Raw genomic sequence first — 12,234 nt, 5'->3', positions numbered from 1 at the left:
ACTAGTTGACGTTCCCTGTGATTATGTACGTCGTCGTCATTGATGGAAGTCATCTCATTATTGCAAATTCACGCTTCAGAACTTTTCATCGATGTTGGAGCGACGCACGAGAACGGGGCTTGGCCAGTGGGAGTTCAAGTGAAATTAACATACTGTACTGGTGGTGTATGTATGCATGTTGAACTTATTTTGCACCATACGTAGCCGACCGTGCTGATCGGAGGTGGCATAAAATGGAGTGGAGAAGTGGAGACGCAGTGGTTAGTGCCACTACAAGTCAAGTAAACTAAACAATTTTTAAAACTATTTTACCAGGTAAGACCCACCTGAGCTATTAGCTGTTTTTTCAGAAGCGACCTGGCCACAAGTGATAGCTCAGTGAAGTGGCTTACCACTTGGACATGTATAGCGGCCAAATGCTCTTAAATGCAAGTTTCTAACATGAACCCGTCAACCTGAGTTTAATTATTGTGCTATGGCTAACGTCAATGGAGAGGTGATATCTGAGCCGGTCCTGCAACCGGCCCCCTCTTTCTTCCCCTCACCAGCTGACATTGACCACGGCGATGAATAATGGTATTGAAACAAACAAACAAATCCAACAGTGGGTTGACATAAGGACATTATCACGTGACCCAAACCAAAAAAATCTATTGTGCGTCGTAATAATGGGCTGTGAAAATATAAGCGGTAAGACTTGGTAGTATTTTTTTTTTATTACTTTGGAGAGAGTATTAACCATTTTTTTTTATCTTACCAAAGGGAAAATAGCCGAATTTTGTTGTCAACGCATCACTAGATGACTGGCATTGAGCAAATTTCAAAATTGTTTGTGTTTGGGCTGTAGTGGGTGAGGCTGCGGGCGTTTATGTGCCTAGGCAAGTGTGTACTTGTTAGCACTCAGACACACTTGTCCAAACATGCACGCATGCATGCTCAAGGTTTGTTTAAACGTATTGCATGATTTCCCAACAACTATTTCACTGCTCAGCTAATTATGTAAGTACTTGATTTGGCCTAGGCTGCGTTGGCAGTGGTGCACACATTTAAAATAATCAACACATTCGTCAATAACATGGTCGTAAAAATATATATATACACAATCTTCTACGTTTCGGTTAATGGCCCTTTTTTCATGGCCTTTCTTCAGCACATGTGCGATGACCGAAACGTTGCCTGTTGTGTATTTTTTCCTTTTTTGGGGCAACGTTATTGACCATTGCAGCGATGTTTTTTGTAATTATGCAAGTGCTCTTTAAGCAACAGTGATTCACAATGTATTTTACGCCTTTTTAATTAGCAGATGGGGTAATGGAGCAGTGGGTGTCAAACCCGGTGACCTGAAGCTTTCATTCCTGGCCGTGGCTAACATTGGTGGCGAGTGATATCTGCCGAGGGTCTGGAGATCGTACCTACCCAAACAGAAGACGTTGTGAGGGAGACCTTCATCCAGCAGTGGATTGACAAAGGGCTATACTTGTTTCATTAAATATATGCGAGGCCTTGCAAGTAACATTTCGTTGAAAACTGCTTCTATCAGCCCTTCTATTACCTGCAACTCCGATCAACCACATCACCGGATCGATGCACTAACCTTTTTACTATCCGTGCGTAAATGTCTCTTGCCGTATAATCTGCACTTTGCACGGATAAGAGGAATAACATGGCATTGTGTCAGAAAATGTATCCTATTATCCGCATTTGCCCACGCTTCTTCCTGATACAAGCGGATAATGCCCGCCCATAGTGCCCGCGCTCTTCGCCCGTATCAGCACGGATGAGAGGAATTCCCCGTTACCAGGCATCTCTGGTAGGCACACTTCTCAAGCCTGATAGTGGGTAATGCGTGAGATGGGCCAGTGGTGGAGTGAGAGGCCAGTGAGGGATTCGGAGGGGAGCGGAAGGATCCTCCATGTCGCTTGATAATAAGTATAACCCGTAAAAACTAAGTTTTTCACTATAAATCCTTTATATGCGTGGCAGCGAACTTAATATAAAGGATTTAAAAATATATTCGCCTGTGGAGGACGCGGGGATCGATCCCGCGACCTTTGGCATGGGAAGCAAGGGCGCTACCAACTGCGCTACTCCGCCATGGCCTGTGGAGGGGTTACGCTCTGGGCTCTTACACTCTGACGTTCAGCCAAAGCCATGAATGAGTTCTATTTGAAAATATGTAAAATAAAAAAATTTTGCCTAAAAAGTGTAAAATTTGGGAATTTTTTTTCACGAACATTAATTGTCTCGCACAACGAGTCTGTGTGGAAAATGTCAGCTCGATTGGATCACGGGAAGTGGGTTAAAAAACGACCGAAAGATTTGCACGGTCGTAAGCACGCAAGCAAGCACGCAAGCAAGCAAGCAAGCACGCGAACTTAATATAAAGGATTTAAAAATGACAGATTCTAATGCCTGAGACGCCACTCCAATTGCAGGAGACGTGTGAGGTCTGGGTACGTAGTGAAGAATCGAGCCATATACATAATATATACCAAACACTATATATCAGTGGGAATATGGCTCGCTATTAGTATAGTTTACAGCTCTTTGCTTGTAAAATGGCATTACGTATCATCTACCATCAGTTAGCCGACCATTGTACCTGCCCATTGGACCTGCCCATTGACGTAACGTCGATGGGTGTGACTTTCATTGGGCCAATAAACACACACAAGTACAATACTGTCACCTTATTTAGTGTTTTATTATCTTGCCCAGTGTTGTGATGCAGCGTTCAGAAGTGTGGTCTCCTAAAGCTTAAGGTTCAATGAAACTGTGGGTCTGTATTTTCAAAGCGTAAACCACGACCGGGACCTATTAACACAGAGTAATGCTTAAGAGGAAAAGGTAGCACGAGTGATTTGCATTTTCTTCCAGTTTGAGACTCTAAAAATAGATGTACTGCACTGTAGGTGTTGGCCAAGAGTAGGCGTGTACCGAAACACACCCTTGATTCGAATGTCACGATTAAATTCAGGAGTAGATCGTAATAATTGTTTAACCATTCTGGGGTGGATGTAGAATCTTTGTAGTTGTAGTTTTCAACTCTTTGGCAGGCAAGGCTGACTCCAACTGTTCTCAAAAGTTGTACTTTTAAACGAATTTTTTTATCACGACAAAGACATAAAAAAAATTCTGGGCACCAATTATTTTCTTGCACACTTATTAGGCCAAGAGAGACAACTTGAGGAATGTGTAATAATTTAATCGCATTTCCAAGGCAACATTTTCATGATGGCGTGAGGGATAGGAGTTCGCATGGGTCACTGACCGGAAAATTCCTATCAACGCTTCCCCTCTTGGGCCACACGCATGGCTTACTAACCCAGCAGAAAACAACAGCAGCAGCAGCAACAACAACAACTTTAATTTCCAGCAAAAAAACAACTTTGCTAACCACAAAACCACAAACCCCCCCCCCCCGCTATTATTACGTGAGAGAGAAAAAAACTCAGCAAAGTGCGTTGGGCGCGGCGTTAAACTGCCCCGTGATTTAGTGCGATGATCTAGAATGGCACAGTCCGTCCGCTAAGTGAGCAAATTCACGTGGGAACCTTTGCCCGTGCCGCCTCTGATTGCCGCCGCCCGTGCTCTACCCTGCCCGGCGTTGGCCGCTCACAGACTGCGGCGCTTAATTATTTCGCCGGCAGGCAAATGAAGCGTGGCCCGGCCGAAACTCCACGCCGAGTGGTTAATTAACGCGAGCGCTGCGCAAAAAGGGGCAACCGGAGGAGGCGAGCGGCACTCTGAAGAGGGGTGGCTCTTGTGGAATGACAAATCTCCACTGACAGGGGCATTGCGGGCGGTTCGTGTGGTTTTGTATTATTATTTTCCTGTCATTTGCGGGTGAATTCATTTCGTCTCGAGTCTGTCGGTGAAACGCTCGCTGCGAAAACTCCCAGGGAATGGGTTGTGGTGTTGGTACGGTGTGAACAATATACACAACCTTACCACCGTTTAAACGAAATATATTTATTGGAAGTTAATTTGTATTGGGTGTAGATAGACTATCGATGAAGGCCTGTCGAGTGACCACGAACTTACCGCTGTCCGTTCATCGATACGTTCCAACTTGGCACATGTTGAAATATAATTCTTGCCAACTTTACCCGTAACGAAATACCGTTGGTTTCGAGCAAAAGCAATGTGCTCGCAGAGGGGTTTGTTTTTGTGGTTGTGCTGTAGAACTCCGTTCAGGTCAACGCAAACAAGCCGCGGCACAAACCCTAGAACACGTCGGAGAGCGAAAAGTACGTGTTTGACTCCTATTAGTTGTTTCTGTCGACCGTGGAGAAGGAGAGACACAAACTCATAGCGGCATTCTCATTCTAGATTTGAAGTTTTCGTGACTGCAGGGATCCATACTCTTTGGTTCTTTCGGTAAAGTCACGTAAGTATAAACATTTTTTTTAAATCACGACGTTTCGATTGCAACACAAGCAATCGTCATCAGGTGGGAAAACCAGAGCAATATTGTTTTTTTCTCATTGTCTCCGTCGTGTCAGCTTGATGCGTCCTGGCCACTTCAGTTGTGACCAATAAACTGAAAACCAACGTCACTCTTCACGATTGGTGCACTCGTGAGCAACTGACCATTAAAATTGCACGACGAAGCTTTTTCGCATCCTTGGCGTCTGCTTTTTGATCATGAAAACCACGTATCCCATCGTACTTTTATGCGTTGGCTGTGCTTGTGGTATTGTGTGTGTGTTATTGTTTGGTATAAAAAAATGAATGCACGAGGCAGGGATATTCACTGTATGTAAGAACATCCCAAGAGTGTTCTGTAAGGGTAGTTGCTAAGCATCCCACTGTTGTGATGTGGTCAATCTTTGCACCGATCTCGTGGGGATTGCTGAACGTTGCAGATTCCATGCATGGCAGATTATCATCGCCGTTAATTGTCGTCATTTGCCTCCTTCAGCTTCGGCTTTTTGCGCCTTTAATCAGAATATTTAAATGCGTAACAAAATGTAAAGGGTACACAGTACGGTACTTCATAACTGAATGTAAAATGACCTTCCAAAAAGGGGCAAAAAAAGACATTCTAATAATTTTTGTTTATTTTACACATGTATATTTTATTTAGAATGCTTGGTGAGCACAGGCCCAGAACGCGAAGCGTCCAGCAACAGACGGCACGATCCAACGTGTGTGTTTGGGTTGTGCCGCGAGTTGTTCGCCATGTTGTCCGACGTTCCGCTCTGCGTGCTTAGACACTTCTGCGCGAACTGCAATCGGAGAGCTATTGCAACACGACCACCGGAACCAGCTGCAGTCCACGAGTACAGTGGGCCCAACGGCACCGCTGGAGGTGTAACTGATAACGCGATGCTCGTTTCTGGAGGCCAGTGTCACTGTAGCCTTTGCGCCTTAAAGCAAAGTTAGAGCTATTTTTTTTTGCAATAAGGGATCTATTGTTTAAACACAGTTTGCCGAGGACAGGCTTTTAAAGGCCCAAAACACCAGGTGGCTGAGCGACAAAGAGACCTGAAAGTTGTAGTAACTGTTTATGTATGTTGAACTTCTTTTGCACCGTACGTAGCCAACCGTGCTAATCGGAGGTGCCTAAAAAGGCACGGTTTTTAAATCCTTTATATTAAGTTCACTTGCTTGCTTGCTTGCGCGCTTACGACCGTGCAAATCTTTCGGTCGTTTTTTAACCCGCTTCCCGTGATCCAATCGAGCTGACATTTTGCACACAGACTCGTTGTACGTGACAATTTATTTTCGTGAAAAATGTTTTCCTAAATTTTCCACTTTTTATGAAAAAAAAATGTCATATTTAATTAAAAATACCAATGTGATAAAAATGAAACTCTTACTCAAGAAAAACAGAAATGAATAATAAAATAAAACCGATGCCACGCATATAAAGGATTTATAGTGAAAAACTTTGTTTTTAGGGGTTAATTTTTTAACTGTGTGGTTTACAACATAAGTAGATTAGAATGAACACGTTTCGTGTGAATTTAGAAATGTTATAATAACCCATGGTGGGAGGGGGAGGGTTTTGGGGCGGGGATAGACGATGAGAGGGAATTCCAAAATTGAGCAGTGCAAGGAAGGAATCGTAAAAACGTGGCGCCACGGTGGCGAGATGTTAACTACCTCGCCTGGTATACAGCAGGTCGTGGGTTCGATCCCGACCCTGATGCCTGTATATTTTGAATTTGCATGTTCTCCCAGTGGTTGCGTGGATTTTTCTCCGGGTCCTCCTGTTTTCCCCTCCACTTTTAGACCCATGCATTTTGAGTATTTGGCTGCTATAAACTTCCACGCGATAAGGCCCCTTCGTTGACCAGGTGGCTCTTGAAAAAGAGCTGTGGAGCTCAGTGGACCTTACCTGGCGAATAATCAATTAAAAAAAGGTTTGTGTTTTTGGCCTCGCAGTGCGGCGGCGGTTGATCGAAGTGTGCCCGCGTGTGTGTTCGCCAGGCGGGAGAAACAGAAACGCGGCTGTCGGCCGAGCTGACCAAACTACGGGAGGAATTCCGCGAGAGGACCCGCGCCGCCGGGGTGCACGCGCTCAAAGAGACGTCCCTTCATTCAGAGGTGAGGACAGGCACACACACAAAGACGAAGAACCCCCCCCTCCCTGCCGTATCACTTGAACAGACTGCTGGGACAAGTGCTGTTCGCGTGTAACGCCTATGAAGGCCGGCACGGCATACGAGGGGGTGGGTGGCCAGCACCACGCCCGGCCGCCTTTGTTTCCCTAGTGGCGATGTTTACACACCGCACCAGGTATTCATTTGAGGCGGAGTCGCCCTAGGGGGAGGACCAGGACCGGTTCAGATAATCGTCGCTGGTGTTGGCCGTGAGCGGGAATCGAACTCGGGTCGCCGGGTTCGTAGCGCAGCGCGCCAACCGCTACACGACCATGCCCCAAGGCACGCACACACACGTGCGCGCACACACAACAGTAGCAGCCGCCATTCCCCACTAACTGAAGGTGACGTCACCACAGCACTTGTACCAGGCCATGTGCACTTGCAGGATATTGCGTGATACGTGGAAGGCTCGCCGTTGGCAGGGGGTCACGGGGCAGAAACAAAATCTTTATTTAGAGTGGAGGAATCCGATGAGCTATGAAGCTCTTTTTCACAGATGTCCAGTATAGCGGGTCAGATGTTACGGGTTAAACGACTAAGATCACTGCCAAGATGCAACGCCTGTGCTGCCTGTTGTGCCGACGTGCCAACACACTGCGATGCACACACCTGCTCTCTCGAGCTGTCCTCACAGCTCAAGATGGGCCTTGCGTATCACGAGACTGAAAACCCATCGCAGGCACCGCTCAAACCCGTGTTATAAGCATGCGCGCTTACGTCTCAACGAAGGCACGTTTTTCAAATATGTGGTCTACAACTTTAGCCCACGTAATACCATTAATATTCTATATTTTTAAATTGCATGTGCTACAATGCTTTGGCTGTGATTTCACACGCAAACACAAGTACCGTGACATCTGTTATCAATTGCATGTAATTTCCATCGTAACCTGTATTCTCCGCCTTGGCTCGGAGGTCATCCTTGTGCCGGTGTTTTTCAAGTTGAAGCCAAAACCGTGGATGCATAGCTGCCGACAAAGCTGCTGTGACCCACTTTTGGGTTTGGCCCAAGATTCCTACCTTGCAAAAATAATTCGCTGTCCCCAGACTGTGGCCCAAGTTTTCTGTTGGCCGGTACCTCGTCTGCATTGTTACCTACTTATCCACGTTGACGTAGATAGTCTGTAAGAGTACACGTTTCTTGCAACAAATGGCCAATTCAATGTATCGGTGCACAAACAGCCCTTTACCAGAATTAGTCGCAAGAAAAGCTATCGACCTTTGTTGTTTTGTATTTAATAATAATAATTGACATTTGTAAGGTGCATTTCACCAATAGGTCCCAATGCGCTGGGAATGGATAAACTGTCACGATTCGTTAATTGGTCCGCAATTGTTCTCGATTATGTCTGCTCGACTGGCAAAGAGGATACGCCATTAAATAAGATATTTAATACTTGAATAGTAAAGTCACGTAGAAGGGAAGTAATAAAATAATAAAAATAAAACATAATAAAACAATTCTCACGACGTTTCGGCCACAACGCAAGCAGCCATCCTCAGGCGAAGAATGAAACACCCCAAGCTTGGAGCGTATATTTAAGCTGGGTTAGAGGGGGGGGAGGTGGGAAGAAGAGCGCCTAAACAAAATAATTTGCATATCAAGAGGAATTCAGCTTTTTCCATATGCTGAATTCCTCTTGATATGCAAATTATTTTGTTTAGGCGCTCTTCTTCCCACCTCCCCCCCCTCTAACCCAGCTTAAATATACGCTCCAAGCTTGGGGTGTTTCATTCTTCGCCTGAGGATGGCTGCTTGCGTTGTGGCCGAAACGTCGTGAGAATTGTTTTATTATGTTTTATTTTTATTATTTTATTACTTCCCTTCTACGTGACTTTACCGAAAGAACCAAGAAGATGAATCCCTGCAGTCACGAAAGCTTTAAATCGAAACTTGAATAGTAGTCAAATGGCAGAACAAATCGTCATGTCACTGTGCTCTCGAATAAGAATCTTGCAAACCCGGTTGGTATTTGGACATTCGATCGTAAGCCTTCCATTATTGATGACAGCCCCCCCCCTCCCTCTGTCAAAGAATCTTTGAGAATATCAACAATGGCTTTGAGCGAGCCACATTGCTCGGTGCTGGCACAACTCTACGCCGTGCGAATCCTTGACCCTCGAATGGCAATAGTTCCGCTTGACGTCGCACCCGTTGCTCTATCGCTCCCTCCACACAATAACCTCCTCCTCGTTCACTCACCGTCCACCCCCCACCCCCACCGCACCTCTCCTTCCGCATGGCCCATGTCCACCATTCCCCCCCCCCCCACCCCCGTCGTTTCACCTGCCCCTCCGCCACCGCCCCCCCCCGACCCCAACTCCGTGTCCAGCTGCGAGTGCTTCTGGAGCGGCGACGTGAGCTGGAGTGCAGGGTGTCTGCCCTGCAGGAGGAGAACGCCGCCACGCAGGGAGAGCTGGACGAGGCGCTCGCCCGCTCGGCCATGCTCGAGCGCCAGGCTCACGGCGCGCAGGTGCAGGTGAGGCGGCCGCCAGCGCCCCTTCCCCCCCCCCCCCCCACCGAGTGGTTAGCGGGTCTAAACTAAAACTCAACGGTATTTTTTCTTCTTGGTTCTTTCGGTAAAGTCACGTAGAATGGAAATAATAAAATAATAAAAATAAAACATAATAAAATAATTCTCACGACGTTTCGGCCACAACGCAAGCAGCCGTCCTCAGGTGAAAACCAGGTCTGTCGGGGAGACAGCGTCTGAATGAGACGCTGTTTCCCCGACCTGGCCACAAATGATAGCTCAACGAAGTGGCTTATTACGTGGAGATTTATCGCAAGCAAAATACTCTAAACGCGTGATGTTGATTCTAAATGTGGAGGGAAAAACCGGAGGACCTGGAGAAAAATCCACGTGACCACGGGGAGAGAGACACGCAAACTCCAAATATACAGGCATCAGGGTTGGGATCGAACCCATGATCCTCCTGAATACCAGGCCAGGTAGTTAACATCTCGCCACCGTGACGCCCGTCTGCCACCTGTTACGGAGGTTCGTGGGTCGAGGGCCTGTGGCCGCCCTGGTTATTACCGCAGGTGACATAGCCATAGAGTGCCATGCGTCGACTGCTTCACGATGCACGTTGAATGCCCTGTGACGTGGTGAGCATGCCAAGCGTGCTGGTGCCACGGTTCAACGCTTCCACATTTGAAGATTGTTTGCAATTTACCTAATTAGGCAAGGCCACGTAGCAACATCACCCCCTACTGTCAAACTCCCACAGACTATACCCGTCTGTAAAGCGTATGAATAGCGCAATTCCCATTTCAACGCTATTGCCTTTAATCCGAGTGATACGAACACCATTCACCGCACCGATTATTAATGTTATTGTTTAGTTTTTGCCCTGCATATAACAGGTAAATGCTCTAAACAAATAATTGTATTAAACAACGACATCAACAATTGACAAATGAATAAACACCTGATGATAATAATACTATCTCCCTGCACTATATTCCGCTCTATTGAAGCTTAGCAGAAGCTTCGAGAAAGTTGCTATGCCCGTGCCACAGTGCACCCCACACTCTACTTGCATAAACACAACGTCTCCACTCTCTGTGTGACACATCATAGTTGGCATGTAACCATTCCCCCATCGCCATTTGATGTATTGTCATGAATCTCGGGGGGGTCTTGATTTGATGCCAGAATCAATTCTGTCACCTAGTTTGTATTGCCTTCTAGCGTCTATGTTGTGTCTCCTTTGTTCTGTTAGCTTTTGTGCTAATCTGTACGGCAGATTAGTGGTTAAATCCTAAATAACCGATTCTTACGCACATCAGGTGAAAGTCGGGTTTACCGGTAGTTGTTAACCAGCTGAGAACTCAAAGAGACCAGGAGACGTGTCATTCCCCTCCCCTCTGATTACCGCGGTTGGCTATGTAGGTTGCGAAAGAAGTTCTACATACAGTAAAAACTTGGATTGCGAGTAACTTGGTCCGCAAGTGTTTTGCAAGACGAGCAAATTTAAATTTAATATTAATTTGATTAACGAGCGAGGTCTTGCAATACGAGTAGTACGAGTATATGCTTTGTCTGTCGAGCGTCACGTGATCGCAGCTGATATACGAGTGCTTTGGATTACCAACACGTTTCCGGAACGAATTATGCTCGCAATCCAAGGTTTTACTGTACATACATTTGCAAGTGACCTGATCGTACGATTCTGTAAACGCGCCATCGGCGTAAGCGTCGTTTTTACTCGACGAATTGTCACGCGCCCACTCCCGTGGCTCAACGCCGCCTCGGCCGGTGTTCCCCGTGCAATCCTTTCGGTGCCCTTCTTATAGGGTCGCGTGCTGATAGTCTTTTTCGCGTGTGCGTGGCGCGCACTCGCGCGTGTTTCGCGCGCAACGCGCGGTGGCGACTGATGCGCTCATGCTTGCCCCCGTGGTCCCCCCTTCCCCTCCCAGCTGTCCCAGCTGCAGGCGGAGCGCCGGGAAATCAGCGACTCGCCCCGGTGTCCTGCACGCAGGAGAGGGAGCGTGTCCGAGAGGGACCAGGGTGGGGACGTCAACAACATGTCCCTACTCTCGGAGATCGAGCACAGCATGGAGAGGGAACAGGTACTGCATGGGGGAGCGCATCAGGTGGCTTGGCTGGCTGGGCTATGGATGGGTCAGGTCAACACCACCACTGTGTAGGTTTCCGCGGTTGTTGGGCACGGCAATGTCCGGCGTTTGCACTCCGCTTGCTGTGGGAGCTTCTTCAGAAACGAAATTGTTGGCGGCGGCTTGCGGCGCGATGTAGTTGAGGGAGGAAGTGAACCTCTCGATCCAGTTACTGAAGAAGCTGCAACGTTGTTGTGAGCGTCTCTGCTCCGCCTTCTGTTGCTGATGGAGATTGAGGGGGGGCGGGTAGGGTGGAGCGGCTGTCTCCAAAAACCCAGTAACATCGTCGTTCACAAACCTCCTCCGCAGAGGCCAATATTGACACCATGGCGACGACTCCTTGTGTGACTCATTGTAAAGGGGAGGTAAATGGCATGGAAAATGATTCATCTTTCTACTTTTTAAAAGTGTTACCTTAGTTTTCCGGAAAATTTGCGAGGTCTCAATTTTCCAGGAAAAATATATTTAATTGAGGTACAGTACTTGCAACTCTTCAAAACGACTAATTTAAATCAACAATGAATTTTTTTTCTTGTTGCTAAATATGTTTTACTTTTGCACAATCCCATTAATACTTTTAAAGTGATATATTCCAAATGATCCATTATTTGTTTACTACTAATCTAGTCCTAATACGTTAATTAAATACAATTTACCTACTCCAATTATTTTCACAATTTTATCTTGCGTAACTAACAAACAGGCCATTGCACGATGGATGGAAATGGGGTGAGCATTAGATTGACCGACAGTTTTATTCGAACACATGCTGGGGAAAGTGGGATTTAACAACTCCACACTGGCTCAGCGGTAGAGCAAGCAGCTCATAATTGGAAGCTTGCGAGTTCAAAGCATTTTGATGTCAATAAAATGAGTAACATTTTTGTCAGAAAGTCAACCAGTGAGTTGACCTATGAAGAGATTCTTCCCGTCATAGTAATGTGGAATTTCCACCACTGGCTCAGGGTGGTAAGTCATGAAATGAGCACCGCCTCA

At 46.6% G+C, this 12,234-nt stretch overlaps 1 protein-coding gene across 2 annotated transcripts in view; it reads left to right on the top strand.

Moving 5' to 3' along the window:
• BICDL1 (BICD family like cargo adaptor 1) overlaps positions 1-12,234 on the top strand; it is a 65,302-nt gene that overhangs the window by 42,325 nt on the left and 10,743 nt on the right. For both annotated transcript variants that reach the window (XM_078857604.1, XM_078857603.1), the window contains 3 exons: positions 6,439-6,555; positions 8,948-9,094; positions 11,041-11,193. In XM_078857604.1, coding sequence (XP_078713730.1) covers positions 6,439-6,555; positions 8,948-9,094; positions 11,041-11,193 — 417 coding nt within the window. The remainder of the gene's footprint in view (positions 1-6,438; positions 6,556-8,947; positions 9,095-11,040; positions 11,194-12,234) is intronic.

The sequence above is a fragment of the Lampetra fluviatilis genome, chromosome 6 (assembly GCF_964198595.1).
Source record: "Lampetra fluviatilis chromosome 6, kcLamFluv1.1, whole genome shotgun sequence".
Taxonomy (NCBI): domain Eukaryota; kingdom Metazoa; phylum Chordata; class Hyperoartia; order Petromyzontiformes; family Petromyzontidae; genus Lampetra; species Lampetra fluviatilis.
This window is presented reverse-complemented; position numbering and strand designations above follow the sequence as displayed.